The sequence below is a fragment of the Histomonas meleagridis genome, assembly GCF_020186115.1.
Source record: "Histomonas meleagridis strain 2922-C6/04-10x chromosome Unknown scaffold_61, whole genome shotgun sequence".
NCBI lineage: Eukaryota > Parabasalia > Tritrichomonadida > Dientamoebidae > Histomonas > Histomonas meleagridis.
Genome location: NW_027150931.1, coordinates 2,819,229 through 2,840,278, shown reverse-complemented (window position 1 = coordinate 2,840,278; position 21,050 = coordinate 2,819,229). Strand labels below are relative to the sequence as shown.

At 28.5% G+C, this 21,050-nt stretch overlaps 7 protein-coding genes across 7 annotated transcripts; 3 read left to right on the top strand and 4 right to left on the bottom strand.

The window, feature by feature from the left end:
- Nucleotides 1-328: 328 nt before the first annotated feature.
- Nucleotides 329-1,489, bottom strand: GO595_010888 (C2 domain containing protein; the record flags this gene model as incomplete). The annotated part of the gene is made up of 1 exon (XM_067913617.1): nucleotides 329-1,489. One exon carries the CDS (start codon nucleotides 1,487-1,489, stop codon nucleotides 329-331), a length of 1,161 nt encoding a protein of 386 aa, XP_067769626.1.
- A 1,253-nt stretch (nucleotides 1,490-2,742) lies between these two features.
- GO595_010887 (adenosine deaminase) lies at nucleotides 2,743-3,756 on the bottom strand (the record flags this gene model as incomplete). Its single annotated transcript, XM_067913616.1, has 1 exon — nucleotides 2,743-3,756. The coding sequence occupies one exon, from the start codon at nucleotides 3,754-3,756 to the stop codon at nucleotides 2,743-2,745; it is 1,014 nt and encodes a 337-aa protein (XP_067769625.1).
- Nucleotides 3,757-3,821: 65 nt separating this feature from the next.
- Nucleotides 3,822-4,310, top strand: GO595_010886 (uncharacterized protein; the record flags this gene model as incomplete). Its single annotated transcript, XM_067913615.1, has 1 exon — nucleotides 3,822-4,310. One exon carries the CDS (start codon nucleotides 3,822-3,824, stop codon nucleotides 4,308-4,310), a length of 489 nt encoding a protein of 162 aa, XP_067769624.1.
- A 2,757-nt stretch (nucleotides 4,311-7,067) lies between these two features.
- GO595_010885 (sel1 repeat family protein) lies at nucleotides 7,068-7,823 on the top strand (the record flags this gene model as incomplete). Its single annotated transcript, XM_067913614.1, has 1 exon — nucleotides 7,068-7,823. The coding sequence occupies one exon, from the start codon at nucleotides 7,068-7,070 to the stop codon at nucleotides 7,821-7,823; it is 756 nt and encodes a 251-aa protein (XP_067769623.1).
- A 356-nt stretch (nucleotides 7,824-8,179) lies between these two features.
- On the bottom strand, nucleotides 8,180-8,638 carry GO595_010884 (AP-1 complex subunit sigma-1; the record flags this gene model as incomplete). The annotated part of the gene is made up of 1 exon (XM_067913611.1): nucleotides 8,180-8,638. The coding sequence occupies one exon, from the start codon at nucleotides 8,636-8,638 to the stop codon at nucleotides 8,180-8,182; it is 459 nt and encodes a 152-aa protein (XP_067769622.1).
- A 320-nt stretch (nucleotides 8,639-8,958) lies between these two features.
- GO595_010883 (EF hand family protein) lies at nucleotides 8,959-9,417 on the bottom strand (the record flags this gene model as incomplete). The annotated part of the gene is made up of 1 exon (XM_067913610.1): nucleotides 8,959-9,417. One exon carries the CDS (start codon nucleotides 9,415-9,417, stop codon nucleotides 8,959-8,961), a length of 459 nt encoding a protein of 152 aa, XP_067769621.1.
- Nucleotides 9,418-16,467: 7,050 nt separating this feature from the next.
- Nucleotides 16,468-20,499, top strand: GO595_010882 (Kelch motif family protein; the record flags this gene model as incomplete). The annotated part of the gene is made up of 1 exon (XM_067913609.1): nucleotides 16,468-20,499. One exon carries the CDS (start codon nucleotides 16,468-16,470, stop codon nucleotides 20,497-20,499), a length of 4,032 nt encoding a protein of 1,343 aa, XP_067769620.1.
- Between the last annotated feature and the right edge of the window lie 551 nt (nucleotides 20,500-21,050).

The window sequence follows — 21,050 nt, the reverse complement described above, 5'->3', positions numbered from 1 at the left end:
AATATCTCTCAATATATTATTTTTATTCCTATGAATATTTTAAGTGATATAACATATCCGTAAAAGGAAATAATTATATGTAAAAATGATTTATTACTAATACTTTTAGAACAAACATGTATAACTTCTGTTTCGTATCTACAAATAAATTAATATTAGTTTGATATGCATAATAAATATATTTTTGCTTTCACTTCCTACATGACAATATTTACACGACATTAAAAAATGTATTAAAAATGAATAAATAATATCACTTAATTATTGAAATTTTTATTTAACATTAAAAACAATGCATCTATATAACACAGATTTATTCGAATAAGATTTATTGAAATTGTGGCAATTGTAAAATCTTCTGAATGAGTTCCATCACATAATACGTCTGCGTGTTGCAAGGTATATTATAAAATGCCGGCACTTGCACAAACACGCAGCCGCCAATTATACCCTTTGATACTGCTCTTAATCCATGCGCGTAAAAGTAATTAAACAAAAACCTGTCCTGATCATGATATAGTCTAAAAGGACTTTGCATATTTCCAATAACATCACTTAAATTAATTGGATTCGATATCATTTCGCCGAATTCCATTTCCTCGAAAATCTTTTCTCCGATTGGAGATTCATTTAACGCATCCGGAACAAGAAAATTCGTTTCGTTAAACGCTTCGGAAACAATTTTAATGTGCCGAGTTGTTTCGGTTGATCCGATTTGGATTAAAAGAGCTTTTTTATTCATTCCAATAGTGCACATAAGTTCCTTCGCATCTTGGATGCATGAACGAACTGGAACAAGATAAACATCGCAGCCTCTGTGAAGAAGTTTATAATAAACGTTCTCAGAAAGTGGCTGTGATGTATAATCTTTTAAATTATCAGCAGTAAAACAGGAAATATAGACAACATAGTTCTGTAGTGTTAAATTCCGATGCATTTTTTCTTTGCGTTTATGTGTTTTCCTTCGTTTTCGTTTAGGTGTTGAAGAATCATTTTCAGTAATTACTGGGGGTTGTGAAGATTCTTCTGAAGTAGTTGATAAATTGAGTGTAATGGTTTGTATATCTTCCGAAATTTCTGGTGATTTGGGATTTGATGATTTTGGTGACGAAGAATTTGGAATAGATGGTGGTAATTCAACAAAGGGCTTACTGCCTTTTGGTGCCATGTGAAGGAGTATATGCAGGCTGCCGCCTTTTTTGACTCCTTTATGAGGTGTCATTTGAATCCATAATTCGGATACTTTGCCAATAGTAAGTGCAGAAAGCAGAATTTTAGTCGAAGATATTCGATCTGAAGAAACAAGATCTTTGTCTTTCATGTCAATGCAAAATTGTGCATCTTGTGGAACACCTATTAAATCAAAAACTATAAGTTCATTCCATACTGGATGAAGTGTTTTATATATTATTTTTGTTTTTTGTTTATGTTTTTTATCATTTGAAAAATATGCTTTACAATATGGATCAGCTAAGCCATTAACATCCATTGAAGGAAGGTTTTTGGCCTCGATAAATTGGACAAAAAGATTCATTTACTGGAAAATGTTTTGATGTTATTTAATTAAAATATGAGAAATAATATCGAGGGATCCGAAAAAAACACCCGACGATAGTTATAATAGTATTAATTTAAGTCTACAAATTAAATAATGTATGGCACGATGGCCGAGTGGTTAAGGCGTGGGATTTGAGTCCCCATGGGTTTATCCCTCATCAGTTCGAATCTGGTTCGTGTCGTTTTTTTTCTTTTTTTCATTTTCAATGAACTTAAGATAATTTTAAATTAATTTTAAAATTATGAATAATAAGTCTTACCAGTAAAAATTGATTCATTAAAAACAATTCTTTAAAATTTTGCAAATTTGATATACCCATCTGCGAAAACGCAGAAATGTGGTATCAATCTCACTTTCTATGAAATGCCAATTGTTTTCAAAATGAACGAACATGAACAACATATGCTTCAGTCGCTCCACAGACCAACGTGGTCAACAGGGTTTGAAATCCCGTCATTCCAGAAGAACGATAAGAAGAATTTAACTGCAACCGCCGAAAACTATAGAAAAAGTATCTTAGAGGAAGCAACAATGAAGAAATCAGACTACGAACTATGGCACGTAGGAAAGGTAGATCCTAAACAGTTTATAAAGGAAAATGCCGATAGTATGTCTGCACATGAGGCTGCACTTCTTGCACGATTGCATGTCACAAATTCATCTTTTTAAAACGAAAATATTCTGAAGTTATTTGTGATTTTTAATTTCTCGGTGTATGAATATATGGAATGTTTAATGTTGTTTATTGTTTTCATTCAAATTCTTTTGTTGCGAATTAACGTTCACTTTTCCATCTGTTTTTATGTAAAAAGTGACAAATAATGGCCCTTTGAGATTTTGAATATTAGTACGATGATTTTTCATTCATTTGTCGTTGGGAATTAGCGAATTGTAGGAAATCTAGGGTAACTTAATATAAAAAGAATTTTCAATAACAGCAAACAAAAAAGGAAAATTATAATAATTTATGATGAAATCAGGAATAACAAGAAAAATTTCCGATTAAATAAGTTAATTTCTTTTAGATGATAAAATTTTTAACAAGCAGATAAGAAAAGCTTTGAAATTAAAATTTAATTATAAATATAATTTTATAAACTAGCTTACTGTAAAATATATTCATGTTCATCATAAATAAAAAATTTGGAAAAAAAATAATCAATGCGAAGAATATTTGATATATTTTAGCCAGCAAAAGATTTAACATAATTATCAATTTCCATAATTCCTTTTTGTTTTTCCTCTTCTGAAAGGAATGAAGAAATAAAACTATTTTTTGCTAATTGAATTATATGTTCTTTTGACAAATCCAATTCTTTTTGTGTTTCGATGAAGTTCTTATTTAAATATCCATCGAAGAATGCGGGATCATCCGAATTAATTGTAACCAAAAGACCATTTTCAAGGAATTTTTTAATTGGATGTTCTTTGAGATCATTAATAACTTTAAGCCTTAAATTTGATAAAGGACACATTGTAAGAGGTATTTTTCTTTCTCTAAGCATGCTTACAACACTTTGATCATCTTGTGCACTGTTTCCGTGATCAATTCTATCGGCATTGCACAATTCAATCGCTTGCTTGATGTAGTCCGATGGGCCTTCTTCACCTGCGTGGATTGTGATTTTGAAGCCTGACGCTTTAGCTTCTTGGAACATGTTAACAAAAAGCTTTGGTGGATAAGGTAATTCAGCATTTGCTAAACCAACTGCAACATAATAATCTTTGAATGGACATTTTAAAAGTTCATGAAGAACTTCAATGGTGGAAGACTCGGGTTGGTACCTTTGTTGACAAAGAATAAGACGTGATTTAATTCCAAGTTCTTTTTCACCATTTTTACAGGCATTAACAACTGCTTCTGTTGCTTCATCAAATGTCATATCTGGCTTGAAGCTCTGTGGTGTGAAATAGAGTTCACAGTATTTAACATTGTCAGAATGTGCTTTTTCAAGATAATCATATGTTATATCATAAAGATCTTGTGGCTTTTTAACAACTGAGGAACAGAGCTTGAGAATGTCTAGGAATTCTTGCAAACAACTGAAATGATAGGCTTTTCTTAATTGTTCTGCTGATTCATATTGAATTTTGACGTGATTTCTTTCAGCAATTTTAAAAACAAGTTCGGGTTCGGTGTTGCCGCATATATGCATATGTAACTCACATTTTGGAATTCCTTTGATGAAATCTTCCATTGGATAGAATTTAACGGTCAAATCGGGTAGCCCCAAAACTTCTATCGTTCATTAAAGCTAATTTCATGCAGTGTGATCTCCAAATCATTCTCCCAAATCAAAAGAAAGAAACACTTAGTGAGCTACACGAGCTGTGTGAAAAAGATCCGAATTTTTCGCTTCGAGAACATATTAAGGGTGGAAAACTCGATATTAAATGGCCACATACCAAACCTCAGCCAACTGGCGACGTTAGAGCAAAATTAATTCACAGGCGTATGCGTCTTCAGAATGCTCAAGCTCAAAGAGCTTTACCAAATGATTTACGAAGGGCTAAAGTAATGAACTTTGTATCAACAATTGTAATTTTAATAATTACTGTTCCATTGGTTGCCTATTCAGTCTACAAAATTTCTCGTTGGCTTGGATATTCAAACAACAAATCTAAGCAAATTGGAATTATTGCTGGTCTTATTTCCTTTTTTGCCGAACTCGGACTTACAGTAATCCAGTTATACAAAGAAGAATTACGCTCTAAAATAAAGTCCCGGGCATTAAATGCTAAAATAGATTAAATTGTTATCCAATTTTATCTCAAGTTTTATTAATAAACAAATAAAAACATTTATAACGGATTTCATTTATTTATATTTTCATAAGAAACCATTGCTTTCTTCATCAAAATCATGTTGAAATACATCTTCTTGAGTTCCAAAAGTTTCTGTTGCAGTAAACAAAGGATTTTCTTGTGTCATTTCGCCAATATTTATCGAATTTCCTTCAGGAGATGTGTTCTTTTCGAAATCGTTTGAAAAAATTTCTCCTTCATCACTACAATATCGTTTCCTTAAATAATTATAACCAAATATTAAAGCAATTGTTAAGTTACCAAGAACAACTAATGCTATTACTGTATATCGTATGAAGTTACGTTTTATAATAATGTTAGGAACATGACATTCATTACAATCCCATTCCCCATTATACTCATCATTTTGTGCCTTTAAGAAAACTTTTTTATTCCCATAGATACAATTTTTTGGACCAAATTTTATTTTTGCTGTGGATTCGACTAAAATATGATAATTATTTTTACGATAAAAATTAAAACAACACTCCTGAAAATATAAATCAACTTCTTCTGAATCTATAAAGCGTAATGTATTTGGAACAAAATGTTTTTTTTGAGAAAAAGAACATTTAAAAAATTCTGCCTTTTTTGCTTTAGATATTAAAATTGGTGTATCTAGAAAATATGAATTTGATATTTTTATATTAGAAAATGGGAATAATAAAACATTTTCATCATTCGAATAACATGAATTAAAATTTGATTTTTCCACTACAAAGAACGAATTGGTTATAATTTCTCCTTTTGTTCCAGTGAAAACAAAGCTTTTTGAAAAAGAAGAATTCTTTATCAAAAATTCAAAAGAATTTCCATCTTGTTTTATTTGTTTATCGAGTGCTATCTCAAATTTACAATTAAATTGTGAATTTCCAATCATATACTTTGCATTTAATTTCGGTATAGATATTTTGAAATTTCCATCAAAAAGACTCATATTTTTAGCAAAAAAAGAGGAAGAGCTAAAAATTAATGAATTTTTATCTGAATATGAAGAAATGTTTTCTAATTCTACATGTTGAGCCTCAATATTCAAATTAAAAATATTGATTTGGTTATTTACAAAAATGAATTTATTACAATTTATATTTTCAATTTCTAAAGATATTTGTTGAAATGAATTATTTCTAATGGTAATATCAAATCCATCCGATTTAATGTAATGAATATCCCCTTGTTCAAATCCATAACAAGTGCAATTTTCAATTATTAATGATTTTATTTGGCAAGACATTAAAGATCTACCAATAATCTCAAATTTATCTAATTGAGTTTCAATAAGTGAAAATTTCTTACATATATAAACATCAAAAATTGCAAATGAATTAAAAAAACATTTTTGAAAATTGATATCTTCAATAGACACATCTTGTAAAATTCTGAAGATATTCATGGAGCAATCTCTAAAATCACAATTTAAGAAATTTAAAATGGTATTAGATATTTTTGATAGGCCGAAAATACTATTTGTTGAAATATCTTTCAAAGAGATTTGATTGAAACAAATTTTTGCAGAAATCTCTTCGAAATTAAAAATATCATGAACATTACACCAAAAATTTTCAAATGTTATTTTAGAAAATTCTAATTCACCAGTTTTTTTTAGATGAAATATATTGTTCTTACTTTTTCCTTTCGGACATGAAAATTTTAAATTACTTAAAATTATTTTTTCATTGTTATAATTCCCTTCTATTGATATAACAGCAAAGCTTTCATATGAATTATCAATGAAAATGCAATTGTCAATAATACCTGCATAATTTTTTAAATAAAGAAAACAACCATTATCTCCTGGTTCATTTCCATCAAATGTACATCCGATGAAATTTACATTCGAATCAATGGAGTTAACAATAATTCCATTTTTCGTTCCCTTATTATTAATAAATTTTGTGTTTTTTATTTTTACTGATTTAACATTACCCAAATTTATGCAGCCCTCAATTCCTTGATTTTCTTTAAAAATACAGTCCTCTATTTCAAGATTGATAGGATTTTGAATATCTATTATAACTCCTGTTGTGTAATCAGTGAATTTGCAATTAATAATTTTTATGTCTCCTTCTCCTGGCTTAAATCTATTCTTTTCATTGAATTCGATTCCTTTAAATTCTTCTTCGTTGGTATAAGTAATAAATAAAAGAATGTATCCTATCATTTTGAAAATTCTCTAAAGTTTTACTTGACTCTATAATCGAGAAGATTTAAAATTGAGTTAAATCGTTTTAGCGAAAAGAAAAGGTTAATTTATTTCAAAATTAGAATGCTTTAAAAGAATACTATGGAACACATATAGGCTTAAAATACTGTAACTATTTATATTTGAATTGAAAACTTGGAAATTGCTGAATAAAACCTTTTGGTAATCTTATAAAAAACAACAAAATTCAAACTGAAGACAAATTTTAAAATTCGATTAGTCCAACGTAACCACAATATGTTTTAAAATATGATTCTATTTTCTACTATACTAATATATCAACATTATGAACATTGTTAATTTTGATTGAAAGATTAATATCGAAATGACATCAACTTATTAATTTCTTAATAAATTCTTCAAAATAATAGTTATTATTTGGGACTCGCAAATTCTTAAAATTCTTGCTTGTATGCATAAAATTTAAAAAAAAGTTTGTTATCATAATATACGGTTTTTCTCAAAAAGTTGGGATTTTCAATTGGAATCCGTTACCAGCAAATGGAAATTACAGAAGAACAGGAAAAGGAAAACCTTAGACTTTTCAGACTTGCAGAAGCAGGCGACCCAAAGGCGCAATTTCTATATGCAGTTCTTCTTGACACAGGTGATAGTGTTCCACGCGATCCCCAAAAAGCTTTTGAATATTATCAAAGATCAGCCAAACAGAATTACCCAGAAGCAGTCTACAACCTTGGAATTTGTTATCAAGTTTCTAATGGTGTTGAAAAAGATGTACAGAAAGCCGTTTCTTTGTTTAAAAAAGCAGCAGATCTTGGACATATTAAAGCACAAACGACGTATGCAACATGTTGTCTTAATGGTGTTGGTGTCAGTCCTGACGTTGGTGAAGCCATAAAATACTATAAGAAGGCTGCAGCTCAAGGAGACGCCGAAGCCCAAATTAATCTTGGTTATCTTTTCCAGAACGGTAACGGCGTTCCTCACAATGAAAAAGAAGCAGCAGGATACTTCAAAATGGCTGCTGACCAGTATAATCTCGAAGGACAATTTGCATATGCGCTTTGTTGCTTAAATGGAACAGGAGTCGAAAAAAACATAGAAGATTACGCAAAATATATGCGTCTGTCTGCTGAACAAGGAAATGTTGAGGCTATGTACAGATATGGTGAATGCCTTGAAAATGGAATCGGGACTTATAAAAGTGTTAAAGAGGCAATCCAGTTTTATGATATGGCGGGAAATAGAGGTCACCAGAAAGGAAAAGAGGCATATCTCCGGTTGTCATCTCAATAAATTTTTTTGACTCGATCTAATTTTTTTCTGTTTTAAACTAAAAGCTTGGTGAATGGATGAATGTAAGTAATAGAATAGAGTTAGAAAATTAAAATAATGAAAACTTTTCTTATTTCATCGTTCAAAATTTTGTAAGCCTTATATATCATATCAATTGCTTTTACATAGAGAAAGAGATTTATTGATCGAATAATTCGTTGGTCCAAAAGATAAATCAAGTTTTATAATTAAATCATAAATTATAATTAAATGTTATTATTTTCCATGCTCACAATAACTAAAATTATTCAAAGAAGCCTTAGAAAATAAGGCATTGTTATAATTTAAAAAATTGATATATGATAAATATTTTGTTTTTAGAGTTCAAACGGTTTTCCAGGTTCTGAAGCAATTGCATCTCGCTGATCTATGAGAGATTGGATCGGGTTAATCCTTGAACTTTCAACAAATTCTCCTGCTAATATTATTTCATCAAGCAGCATGTATGCATAATGGAAGCCAAATATTATATCAACTTCACGGACATTTCCGAAAAATGAATCAAGTGTTTCGACATAGAAATGAATAATATCAAGAATCATTGATTCATTATCATTTACATCGACACACATCACAAAGAAAAGACTCGCGTACCTGTTGTAGACAAGCTTTCGATCTCTCCATTCAATAAAGGTACAGAAGTTTGTTGGGCGAGATAAAATTGAGTTTGTTACTTCGCGAATAATCTTATCTTTATCTTTTTTCGTTTGAGGTTCGTACCACTTTGTAAGACGAGTTTTCCCTTGCCTGTTGAAGATGAGAAAGAAATGGATCATTAAAAGTGTTTTACTTAAATTTCAATAGCTTTGTTCGATTAAGTTATGTGGCAAAAAAATTCACAAGAAAATATCTCCGAAAAAAAATTTATTCTATAAATTAAAATCAAAAAACCCGTCATAAAATATATTGTTTTTCAATACATCAGAATATTAGAGTATTAAAAAAATTCATTTTCAAAATTTAACTTGGAAATGGATCGAATAATCCAAAAGAGTCTTTATTATTGAATGGGATTTTACAGTAGCTTGCTGACAAGTTGCACTAAGAGTTTGTTATTTAAAAAAAAATAAAAATAAAAAAGATGGATTGCTTTAATTTAAAATCCAAAGGCTTTAAGTAATTCTTGGAAATCAAGTTTGCCGTTTCCGTCGTTGTCGAGAACCTTGATATCTTCTTGCGCTTGCTCCAATGTCATTGGGAATCCTGTTAATTTTCCAAATTCAACCATTTCTGCAGCGTCTAATGAACCGTCGTGATCTACGTCAATTGCTTCGAAAATCATTTTGAAAAGATATGTTGGATCAATAGCTGATTTATTGCAAGCATCAATATATTCAAGGAATTCATCGAAACAAAGTTCACCATCCTGATTTTTATCGAAAAGCTTGAAGATTGCCTCAACAAAACGTGGATCAAGTTGGTTTGCTTGCATGAATTGAGAAATTTCTTGTTTAGAGAGATACCCATTTTTGTCACTATCAATTCCATTGAAGGAGAGCCTCAAAGCATCAAGTTGTTCTTGTGTAAATTGGTATTTTGGGATATCCTTTGACATGAAAAGTGAAGAGAATATTTTCACTCAACTTTTTCAATATTTTAAATCAACTTTTTCAATAATTTTAATGAAAGAAAAAACACATTTTTATCAATAATGATGAAAGAACAACAAAAAAACGCTTATTACTCCAATACGAATCAATACAAGCGAAATTTAAATGGCAAAAATTATATAATTTATAAAGAAAAAAGCAGTTTGAAATATCAAAAACTGCCACAAAACGGTCGTTCAAATGACACGGTCTTCACTTTAAAGTCAAATTGTACAATAGCAATAAAATTAACATCCTTTTTTAAGAATAATCTAAAAATTTAATGAAAATATTATTGCTTTTGAAAATTGTTCAAGAATATTCTCACATCACTTTAAAATATATACCAAAAACCATTTTATATAACGTTGGAAGAGTTAAATCCAATAACTTGAGAATTTTCCTATTCGGAGTGGGGAATGTTGATGAAATATTACCATATAATTAAAATATATTTAGATATAAATAAATCTAATTTCTTTTTGATTTTTTTATTTGCAATAATGTGAACCACCACAAAAAATAAGAAAAGTGCAATATTTGAAAGGAAACCGGTTTTCTAATGCGTTAATGTTTCATGGAGTATGAACCAGAGAAAATCAATGAAAAATTATATATGCAATATCTAAAAAATATTCAAAATATAATCCAGAACATAAATGAAGATAATATTAACAAAACAGTTGATGAATTATTGGGTTTATATAATGATTCCCTTTTTTCTTTTAATATAATCATCATTCGACAAATATATTCATCGTATATTTCGCAACATAAAAACATTAATATCTATCTTCAATTTCTACAATTAATTGAAGCAAAAGAAAAAGAAGTTAAACACAAAATAACTAATGTTTTTACATTTTATATGCTTAGTTTGAATTCTCAAGAATCGAATTATATCTTAGAAAACATGATTAATCAAAAAATGATTGATAAGAATTTTGTAAAGAGAAAGAAATCTTTGTATTTTATACATTACAACACAAAAGAAGAAATTAATGATTTTCGAATTTTTGGTAAATTTACAAAAGAATTCTCTAAAAATATTAAAAAACTTTCAAATAATGATTGGGAACTTCATAAACAATTAATTAAAGAAGGACGTAATACCAATGAAATTGCTAAAATAATTCGAAATGATGAAATAGAAAAACTTCAAGAAATATCATCACAAACAAATTTTGATTTTAACCAAACAATCGAACCATCGCTTTATGAAATATGTTCATTTATTAATAAAGAAAATGTTACATTAATCGATTATGCAGCATTTTTCGGATCAGTTAAATGTTTTAAATTCTTGATGTTAAACTATTCTAAATTAACAAATACATGTAAATATGCAATTGCAGGTGGAAACTTAGAAATTTTTCATTTATGTGAGAAAAATAATAAATATTTTACTGGAGCATATGAATCAGCAATTGAATTTCATCGAAATGATATTTTTCGTTATTTATATGAAAACAAAATTTGTATTCCTAAAGATGTAACTAATTTAGGTAAATTATGTATATTATATAATAATTATGAAGTTTTATCATTTTTAGAAGATAAAATCGAATTAAATCCAATATTAAATGAAACAGCAAAAGTCGGAAATATTTTTTTATTTAAATATTTTCTGAATGTAAGTAATCAAATACCAAAAAATATTTTAATTTCGGCTTCTTTTTCTGGAAATTATGAACTTGTAAAATTTATACTTGAAGAAAAAATAAATGAAATTGATATTAAAAATCTTTGTTTTGAGTTTAAATTTTTTTCGTTGTTTTGATATTTTTATATAATATTAGGAGTTTATTTATTTAAGAAATTAAAGCAATTATGATTGCTTATGATAATGGTTTTGCTGATATAGTTAAACTTCTTCTTGAGCAAAAATGTTTTGATATCAATAATTTAAGTGATTGTTTTTAATTTCCAATATTTGTTTTATTTAGTTGAAAATTATTTTGACTTTTTCGTAGAGCAATTATACATGCAGCTAAAAATGGTTATATAGAAATAATTAAGTTATTTTATGAATTAAAAGAAATTGATTCTAATATTAAAAAAATTAGTTTATTATATAAAATGTTTTTTGTAATAAATTTGGGTTTCAATATAATATTCGGAATATAATTAAATTATTTAATATAGCATTAATGAGGGCATCTGAAAATGGATATATTGAAATTGTAAAATATCTTCTTGAGCAAAAAGAAATTGATATTAATGAGAGAGATGATTCATTATTTAATATAAAATTTGTTTTAAATTTTTCGTTCATTAAAACAATATTTGGTATTTATATAATATATATAATACTGCTCTAATTTATGCAGTAGAAAAAGGAAATTTCGAAATAGTTAAATTATTTCTTGAAGTTAAAGATATTGATATTAATATTAAAACTGTTTTAATATTAAATTTAAAATCATTTTTAGAAAATATTTAATATTTCAAATATATTTGATACAGCACTTATGTGTGCTTCTAAAAATGGTCATGTTAATTGTGTTAAATTACTTCTTGAACAAAAAGGAATTGATATCAATGCTCAAAATGTATTTTTGTTTGATTCAAAATTAATTTCACTAATTTTATATTTCATAATAACATTTGGTAATACTTTAAATTATTTAAGACAGCACTTATTTTAGCATCTGAAAATGGTCACATAGAAATTGTTAAATTACTTCTTGAACAAGAAGAAACAGATGTTAATGTAAAAGATATTTATTTGTTTTATTTGAAATTTATTTAAATAATTTAATATTTTAAAATAATGTTTGTAATTTTATAATATTATATGTGTCATCACTTATGGTTGCATCTAAATTTAATTACATAAAAATTGTTAAATTACTTTTGGAACAAAATGCAATTGAGATCAATGCCAAAGATGTTTATTTATTTGTTTTTGTATTTTTGCTATTAATTTTTTGTATCAATAAAATATTAGGGGTTTCTTTAAATTCTTTGAAACAGCATTAATGATTGCATCAAAAAATGGTCATGTTGAAATCACTAAATTATTATTGGAACAAAAAGGAATCGATATAAATGAAAAAGATGTTTTTTAATTTGTTTCAAATTATCATTAAAATATTTTCTTTTTGTAAATAATATTTAAAACTTGCTTAAAAATTTTAAAACATCATTAATTGTCGCTACTATAAATAATCAAATAGAAATTATTAAATTATTTCTTAGGAAAGAAAAAATTGATATAAACGCAAGAGATATATATTTCTTGTAATTGATATATCTTTTCTTGTTATAATATTTTTATATAATATATAAATTTTATTTTAATTATTTAATACAGCTCTAATAATTGCATCAAAAGAAGGATATTATGAGATTGTTCAACTACTTTTGAAACATGAAAAAATTGCGATTAATGCTCGAGGTATTGTTTTATTATATTAAAAATTTTTTCTTAAAATTTTTTATTTTAAATTAAATTTTAAATTTTGTTCAAGATATTTGAAACAGCACTAATGTTTGCATTTGATAACAATCACATTGAAATAGTTAAATTACTTCTTAGGCAAAAGGGAATTGATTTAAATGCTAAAAATATTAAATTATTTAATTTAAGGTTATTATAAAATATTTTATATTTGTGAATATTATTTGGAATTTATTCATAATATATCAAACAATTCTTATTAAAGCTTCTTGGAATGAATCAATTGATATCGTTAAATTACTTCTTATTCAAGAAGGGATTGATATTAATGCTAAAGATATATATTTATTTGAATTAATGTTAATTTTAATTATTTAATGTATAATAATCAAATTTGGAGTTAATTTAATTTATAAAGAACAGCTCTTATTTGGGCTTCGCTTAAAGATTTTACAGAAATTGTTAAATTACTTCTTGAACAAAAAGAAATAGATGTAAATGATAAAGATGTTTTTTTATAATATTTAAAGTTTAAATTGAAAATTTTATGTCTCAAAAAAAAAATTTGGAGTTTATTTAACTTATATAAAACGGCACTAATTATTGCAGCCTCAAATGGAAATATTCAAATTGTTAAATACTTACTCCAGCAAAAAATTGATACCAATTTAAAGGATGTTTTCTTGTGACATAAGAAATTTGTTATAAAGATTTGATGCGTTTAAAAAACATTTGGAATTTAAGTGATTAATTTAAAACAGCACTTCTTTTCGCAACAAACAAAGGTCATAATGAAATAGTTAAATTACTTAATAGGAAAAATGAAGTATCACTTACAAAAGCATCCAAAGATAGTTCCACTGATACAGATAACTTCTTGCATGCAAAAGATAATTCGAGATGTATTCATTGCTAAAAATAAATTTCTACTTAAAATATTTGATATTTTAACATAATTATAAAATTCTAATAAAACAAATATACTTATATGTTATTATTTTATGCCAAGATAACGTAATTAATGAATATATTAATGTTATCTTTTGATATTTTAAATGAAAATAAAATATGTTTAATATAGAAAAATGCTTGAAAAAATTATAATTTTGAAAGATAAAAGAAAAGACCAAAAACATGAGCGGGTCGTCATCAGATACTTTCCTAAATGGGCATCAGCTAGCCGATAGACAAAATATTGGATCAGAATCCTCTCCCAGTAATGCTCCAAGGAAATATTCGCTTCTTCTTCCATAATATTGTTATATAACAATCATAAATATCAAATCTTTGATTCATACAAACTTCATTTCAAACATTCTAAACACATCTTTATTAATCACATTATCATATTCTCTTTTATAAATTCCGAGTGGTGGAATTTTATCTTATCAATATCTCCTCTCGATTTCGTACTCTCATTTACGAAGCATTCGGGGATATATCCGCATTTATTTCTATAGTAGCAATAAATGTCGCTCACCAATTCACTTGTTTCCACCTTTTTAATTTCCTTAAACTCATCATCACTGGCGTGCCCCAAACCGTCGGCCAAATCCATATACACTTTAAACGGTCGATACACGCTTAACGTTCCGCACTCCAACTTAGCGGTTACTGACATTGCGATGTCTTCTCCGTGCGTGAAGTCTTGGGGCCTAATTCTTGCCGATATTTTTGAGTGTAATGTTCTATACATTATTGGTGATGCCACGTGATCATTACCTTTACAACCCTTAATTTTATTTTTATTGTTATTATTACAATTTGATAATAAATGAGTGTATTTATAAGTGCCAATTATTATGTTCTTATTCTTTGATCGATTTACGTAATTATAATTAAAGTTCTTGTTGAATGGACAATGGTCATCATCATAACGCATGATAAAGTCAACAGGTATCATGCCGGAGATATAAGTCGGAAACATAAACATCGGACTCCAGTTATAACACCAAATGTGATGAACATTCGAAAATTTCGTCTTGATTTTGGTTAAATTTAAGCGAAATCGATTTTCACATTGAACTAAAACGTAATATTTAGGTAACAATGTTTGGTTCTCATAACATGTGTCCATATATTTATAAATGTATTGACGTTTGAACAATGGTAATAACACTGCAAATGAATTTTCATTTGTGTTGTTAACATTTGGACATTTTTGATATGATATACTTTGATATCCTTTAATGTAATTATAATTAATATTAGGCTTCATTTGTTGGTATGAATTCCAGATGACTTTTAACGATTTGCTCCGTATTAGTGATATGGCTAACAACGGAGGAATCGATAAATAAGTAGAATTCGTATAATATAATAATTCACGAACTAAATCAGATGAGATGATACTTGGACCAATCCCTACTTTTTGGCCGCGAAATTCCGTAAAGCCCCCAAAAAGTATATCGGCGTGTTTCTTTTGGATGCGGCTGAGGGATTCTTCGATCCATTCTGTGGATGGTAATGATTTGACTTCTGTGCTGTTGACGTATAACACATATTTGGGCATGGTAAGTGCGTATATTGAGGCTTGAAGTGATAAGTAGCCAGAATCTGGAAAAGTTGTATATATTACTCGAGTGTTATTATATGTGTTAGAAAGCATAGAAAGATCACGCACAATAGCATAGCGTTGTTGAATGGCGCATGTTGAAAGATCGTTGTAGGAATTTAAAGGCATATTTTCATTAAGATCAAACGTTATGGATAAAGTACAATTTGTCTTAATTGAAACATTATTGGTTGTTGTTGTGCTCTCCGCTGTTGGGATTTGAGGGTTCATGTATGCGGCGTTGTTGAATGTAATGATAAATGTAATAATTGTAATTGGAAATATAAACTTGAAGTACTTCCAGGCTCGAACAAAAGGTTGAGTACGAGAAAGATATGAAAACCAGTTCCCACCTTCCCGATTTTGAAACCGAGGTGGAAGATCACCCATTTGAAAGCAGCACTTCACTTCCACTTGAATTTGAGTCGCAATTGATTTTTGAATGGTTTAGCACCCTTAAGGGTGCCCCATTCTGTCGGAATAAAGCTTTATTCTCCAAAAATGAGATGTAAGAGAGCATTTGAAGAGTGATCTCTTTTAATGATGGTGCGCCAGGTGATTTTTTATTCATAAACTTATTTATTGAGAAGATTGTGAGTCGAATAATCTTTTATTGAAATATTCTATTTTTAAATATATAACTCAACAAAGATAGTTAAACAAATTTATTTCCACATGTAAAAATATTCAATATATCTAATATAAATGAATGTAGAAAAAAAATCATGTTCTTTCAATAATGAACGCTTTTGGTATTTGGGATACCCTGCCGTTGTATGTTATATTCAATTTTTGTATGCGAAACGATTATTTCCCGCTCATTGCATCCAGAATCAAAAAAATAAAATGAGATATCATATACGATGAATTTATTTAAAATATAGCGTGCAATTCATTAACAATCTTAAATAAAAGCAATTGGACACATAGTTTTTCAAAAAGTAATCAAACCAAGCCCATTTGAGCTGCGATTCTGTTTGAAAAAGTGTACCGTCATCGGCCAGACATGTTATTTTTCTGTGTCTTTTCAAAATTGAATGAAATTAACCTTCAAGAAAAATGTCAACATTCGTCTGTTTTGCTGAAAGCAAGTCTACAACAATATCTTACAAATACGAGGAAATAAAGGGATGTAACACATCGCAGTTAACAGAAAAATTTAAGATATCGCAAAAAATTTTAGCAATTCATACTCCATTTTTCATTTCAGCATTACAGTCAGATATCATACCCGTTGAAGAATATCCAAAGCTTGAAGTTAATAAAAGATATTCAAAATATGATCGACCAGAATATTTTTTAACAACTCTTCTTGAATCTGAAAAACAAACAGAATCAATTTTAGTAACACCGAAAAATCAAACTACTCTACAAATACCAGCATTTTATGTAGCTTTTAACTTAGTTAAGTTTGAAAATCTTACTGCTCAAGATGTCAAACAGCAAATTATTGATTCTTTAGGTTTTTCTGTTCATGATGCAAATATCACCATCGATGACGAACAAATTCCAAATGACACAAATGCAACTAAACTCATAGAAAGAGCAAAAAAAGGAAATCTTATTATCAATTTTGAAATCAATGATTCAACACAAAAGAAGCTCAACAAAAGACAGCACATTGTTGAAGAAATAATGTCGACAGAACAAACATACATCAATGATCTAACCACAATAAATGATTTATTTATGCCAAAAATATCACCAATACTCAACAACGACGACAGAACTCTTATCTTTCGAGATATTCCTGGAATTCTTGCATGTCACAACCAGTTTTTATCTGGACTCAAGGAAAATGGAACATCGTATTCGTCACAACTTGCAACAACATTTCTCGACTTTTCGAAGTTTTTTGGAGTAAGCCAGAACTATATATCAAATTTCACCGCAATTGACAATAAAGTATCGCAATATAATAAGAATCCCAAATTTGCCAAAGTATTGACTGAAGTATCAAGTCTAGTTAACAATAGAGACTTACAATCGTATTTGATCACTCCCATTCAGCGTATGCCTCGTTATGTCCTTTTCCTTCGTGATCTTTTGAAAGCCACTCCTATTTCACATCCAGATTATGAGCTTCTTACACTTGCCATGACCAAAATCGAAGAAGTCACAAGGCACATGGATTCTTCTACTGCTTTTAACAGATTACAATCTACTCTTTTTCCAATCCAGAAATCGATTTCGAACAACTTTGTTTTTCTTGATGTCCAACGGGAACTTATTTCCGAAACCGACATTACAATCGGAAAGAACAAGCTCCGTCCAGGTAAACTTTATCTGATGAACACTTTAATTCTTCTTCTTCAGACCGTTGACAAAAAAGAAACCAAAGCACTTTTTGATAGCAACATTCAAAAATTTCAATACCAGTATCAATTTCCACGGTTATTCTCCATCGTTGTTGATTCAACACAAAAACCGTATGCTCCCAAAAAAAGACTTAAATCAACCACAAAATTTGTAATTAATTTCCAATCGGAAACAGACGAAGACGCATTTTTTGATAATTTATCCAAACTTCAACAAAATCTTCGGAAACAACTCTCACATGAAAACAAATATATCTTCGAATGGAAGTCACTTAAACTTAAATGTCCATTTCCAGGGTTTACATTACCAAAATGTTTAACGATATCCGATGATGTTTATATTCTTTCACAACGTAAAACGAAAATCGACATGTTTCAAATTAATATCAAAAATAGCGAAATGAAATATTCGGAAATTACTATTTCGCAATATAAAAGCCCATTTTTCTTTAATGCTTCTAATGATTTATTCATATTTAATTATGATTCATTGTACAGGTTCCATGTTGCTGATAAGAAGTTCCATAAAGTTAATTTGGATAAAGTAATAAGTGGTCGAATCGATTATGCTGCGACATATTATCATCGAAAGTTATATATTTTTGGTGGTAAGCAAGATCGAAAGTTTTTAGACGAGTTAATTATCATCGACTTGAAAACTATTAAAGAAAACACCGCAAAAGTTTCGGTGATTTCTGCATCACAAAATTCGCCTTCTGCACGATGTAAAAGTTCAATATTTGCATCCAAAAACAAATTATATGTTTACGGTGGAAAGAACTCAAATTGTTGCTTAAATTCTGTACATGTTATGGATTTGAAGAATAACTGTTGGAACATTATACAAATCCCTGAATTACCTCAAAGAAAACGACATAAAGTTCTCATTTTGAACAAATTCGCTTTAATTATCGGCGGCAAACCGAACGTTACACAATTGTTGGATTTGTCAAAGAACGAAGTATTCAATTGCTCTGAATTCGGTAACGTCCCCGATAGCATGTCAGATTTTGACGTCTGTTTCAATGGGATTTCAATTGTGGCGGTTACGCCCACAAATTTGTATGTAATTGAATTGCCAAAAATTATTAGGAAAACGCTCGATAAAGATGACGAATCTGAACATAACCCATTGAAAAGAAAAAGAAGAAAAACTCAAAAACAAAGAAGAGCTGATAGGAAATCGGTCGACGATGTGTCATTTAATTCATTGGATTATAGTCAAACAGACACTGATCTGAATGAGTCCGACAGCTATTTGTTGGATGAACTTCAGCCACCATCGATGGTGGAAATATATGAAAATAAAGTTAATCGTGGAAAAGAAAACGAAGGAACAAGAAAAGAAGAAGTTAAAGAAGAAGAAACTAAAGAAGAAGTTAAAGAAGAAACAGTAGTTAAGGAAGAAGTTAAAGAAGAAGTTAAAGAAGAAACTAAAGAAGAAGTTAAAGAAGAAACTAAAGAAGAAGTTAAAGAAGAAGTCAAGGTAGCAGAAACTAAAGAAGAAGTTAAAGAAGAAACTAAAGAAGAAGTTAAAGAAGAAACTAAAGAAGAAGTTAAAGAAGAAACTAAAGAAGAAGTTAAAGAAGAAGTCAAGGTAGCAGAAACTAAAGAAGAAGTTAAAGAAGAAACTAAAGAAGAAGTTAAGGAAGAAACTAAAGAAGAAGTTAAAGAAGAAACTAAAGAAGAAGTTAAAGAAGAAACTAAAGAAGAAGTTAAGGAAGAAGTTAAAGAAGAAGAAACTAAAGAAGAAGTTAAAGAAGAAACAGTAGTTAAGGAAGAAACAGAAGTTAAAGAAGAAGAAGTCAAGGAAGAAACTAAAGAAGAAACAGAAGTTAAAGAGGAAGAAACTAAAGAAGAAACTAAAGAAGAAACAGAAGTTAAAGAAGAAACAGAAGTTAAGGAAGAAGATATTAAGGAAGAAACTAAAGAAGAAGTCAAGGAAGTAACTAAAGAAGAAGAAACTAAAGAAGAAGTTAAAGAAGAAACAGAAGTTAAGGATGAAGAAGTTAAAGAAGAAACTAAAGAAGAAACAGAAGTTAAAGAAGAAGTCAAGGAAGAAACTAAAGAGGAAGTTAAAGAAGAAACAGAAGTTAAAGAAGAAGAAGTTAAAGAAGAAGCTAAAGAAGAAACAGAAGTTAAAGAGGAAGAAGTTAAAGAAGAAACTAAAGAAGAAACAGAAGTTAAAGAGGAAGAAATTAAGGAAGAAACTAAAGAAGAAACAGAAGTTAAAGAGGAAGAAATTAAAGAGGAAGAAATTAAGGAAGAAACTAAAGAAGAAACAGAAGTTAAAGAGGAAGAAATTAAGGAAGAAACTAAAGAAGAAACAGAAGTTAAAGAGGAAGAAATTAAAGAGGAAGAAATTAAGGAAGAAACTAAAGAAGAAACAGAAGTTAAAGAGGAAGAAATTAAAGAGGAAGAAATTAAGGAAGAAACTAAAGAAGAAACAGAAGTTAAAGAGGAAGAAATTAAGGAAGAAACTAAAGAAGAAACAGAAGTTAAGGAAGAAATTAAGGAAGAAGCTAAAGAGGAAACAGAAGTTAAGGAAGAAATTAAGGAAGAAGCTAAAGAAGAAACAGAAGTTAAGGAAGAAATTAAGGAAGAAACTAAAGAAGAAACAGAAGCCAAATCAGAGAAAATAACGGACTTTGTTGACAACAAAACGCAAAACATTTCCAAAGGTATCAAATCCAAACTCACAGCGCGCAACATTACAATTGCATTTGCTGTTGTATCACTTTTAGTTGCTATTGTATGGTATACATTCAAATGAAATAAAGTAATTTGTAAACTGTTTGTTGTATTTCTTGTTTTAAACCCACAAAATTGATAATATGATAACATAGTCATTTTTGATTGATACCAACAATTTTTATAACCCAAAAGAAAATAAATTACCTTCGAAGTCTCTTGTAAAAGATGAATATTAATATGCAAACTCAGTGAAATAGTAAAATTACTTTTTGATAAAGAAGGAATTGATGTTAATGTAAAAAGAATTCATTTGAATAATTTGGAATATGTTTTAATCATTTGAAACAGCACTTCATATAGCAGTTAGAAATAATGATTTAGAAATAGTAAAATTACTTTTTGATAAAGAAGGAATTGATGTTAATGTAAAAAGAATTCATTTGAATAATTTGGAATATGTTTTAATCATTTGAAACAGCACTTCAATTGCATAATTTATTGATTTTCTCTCATTTTCGAAAACCAATGATTATATTGATCTACATATATACAAATATATTAGATTGGTCCAAAATGAAAAACAAAAAATAACTGTTGAAGAAACTCAACATTCACCTAAGTTTAATCTTC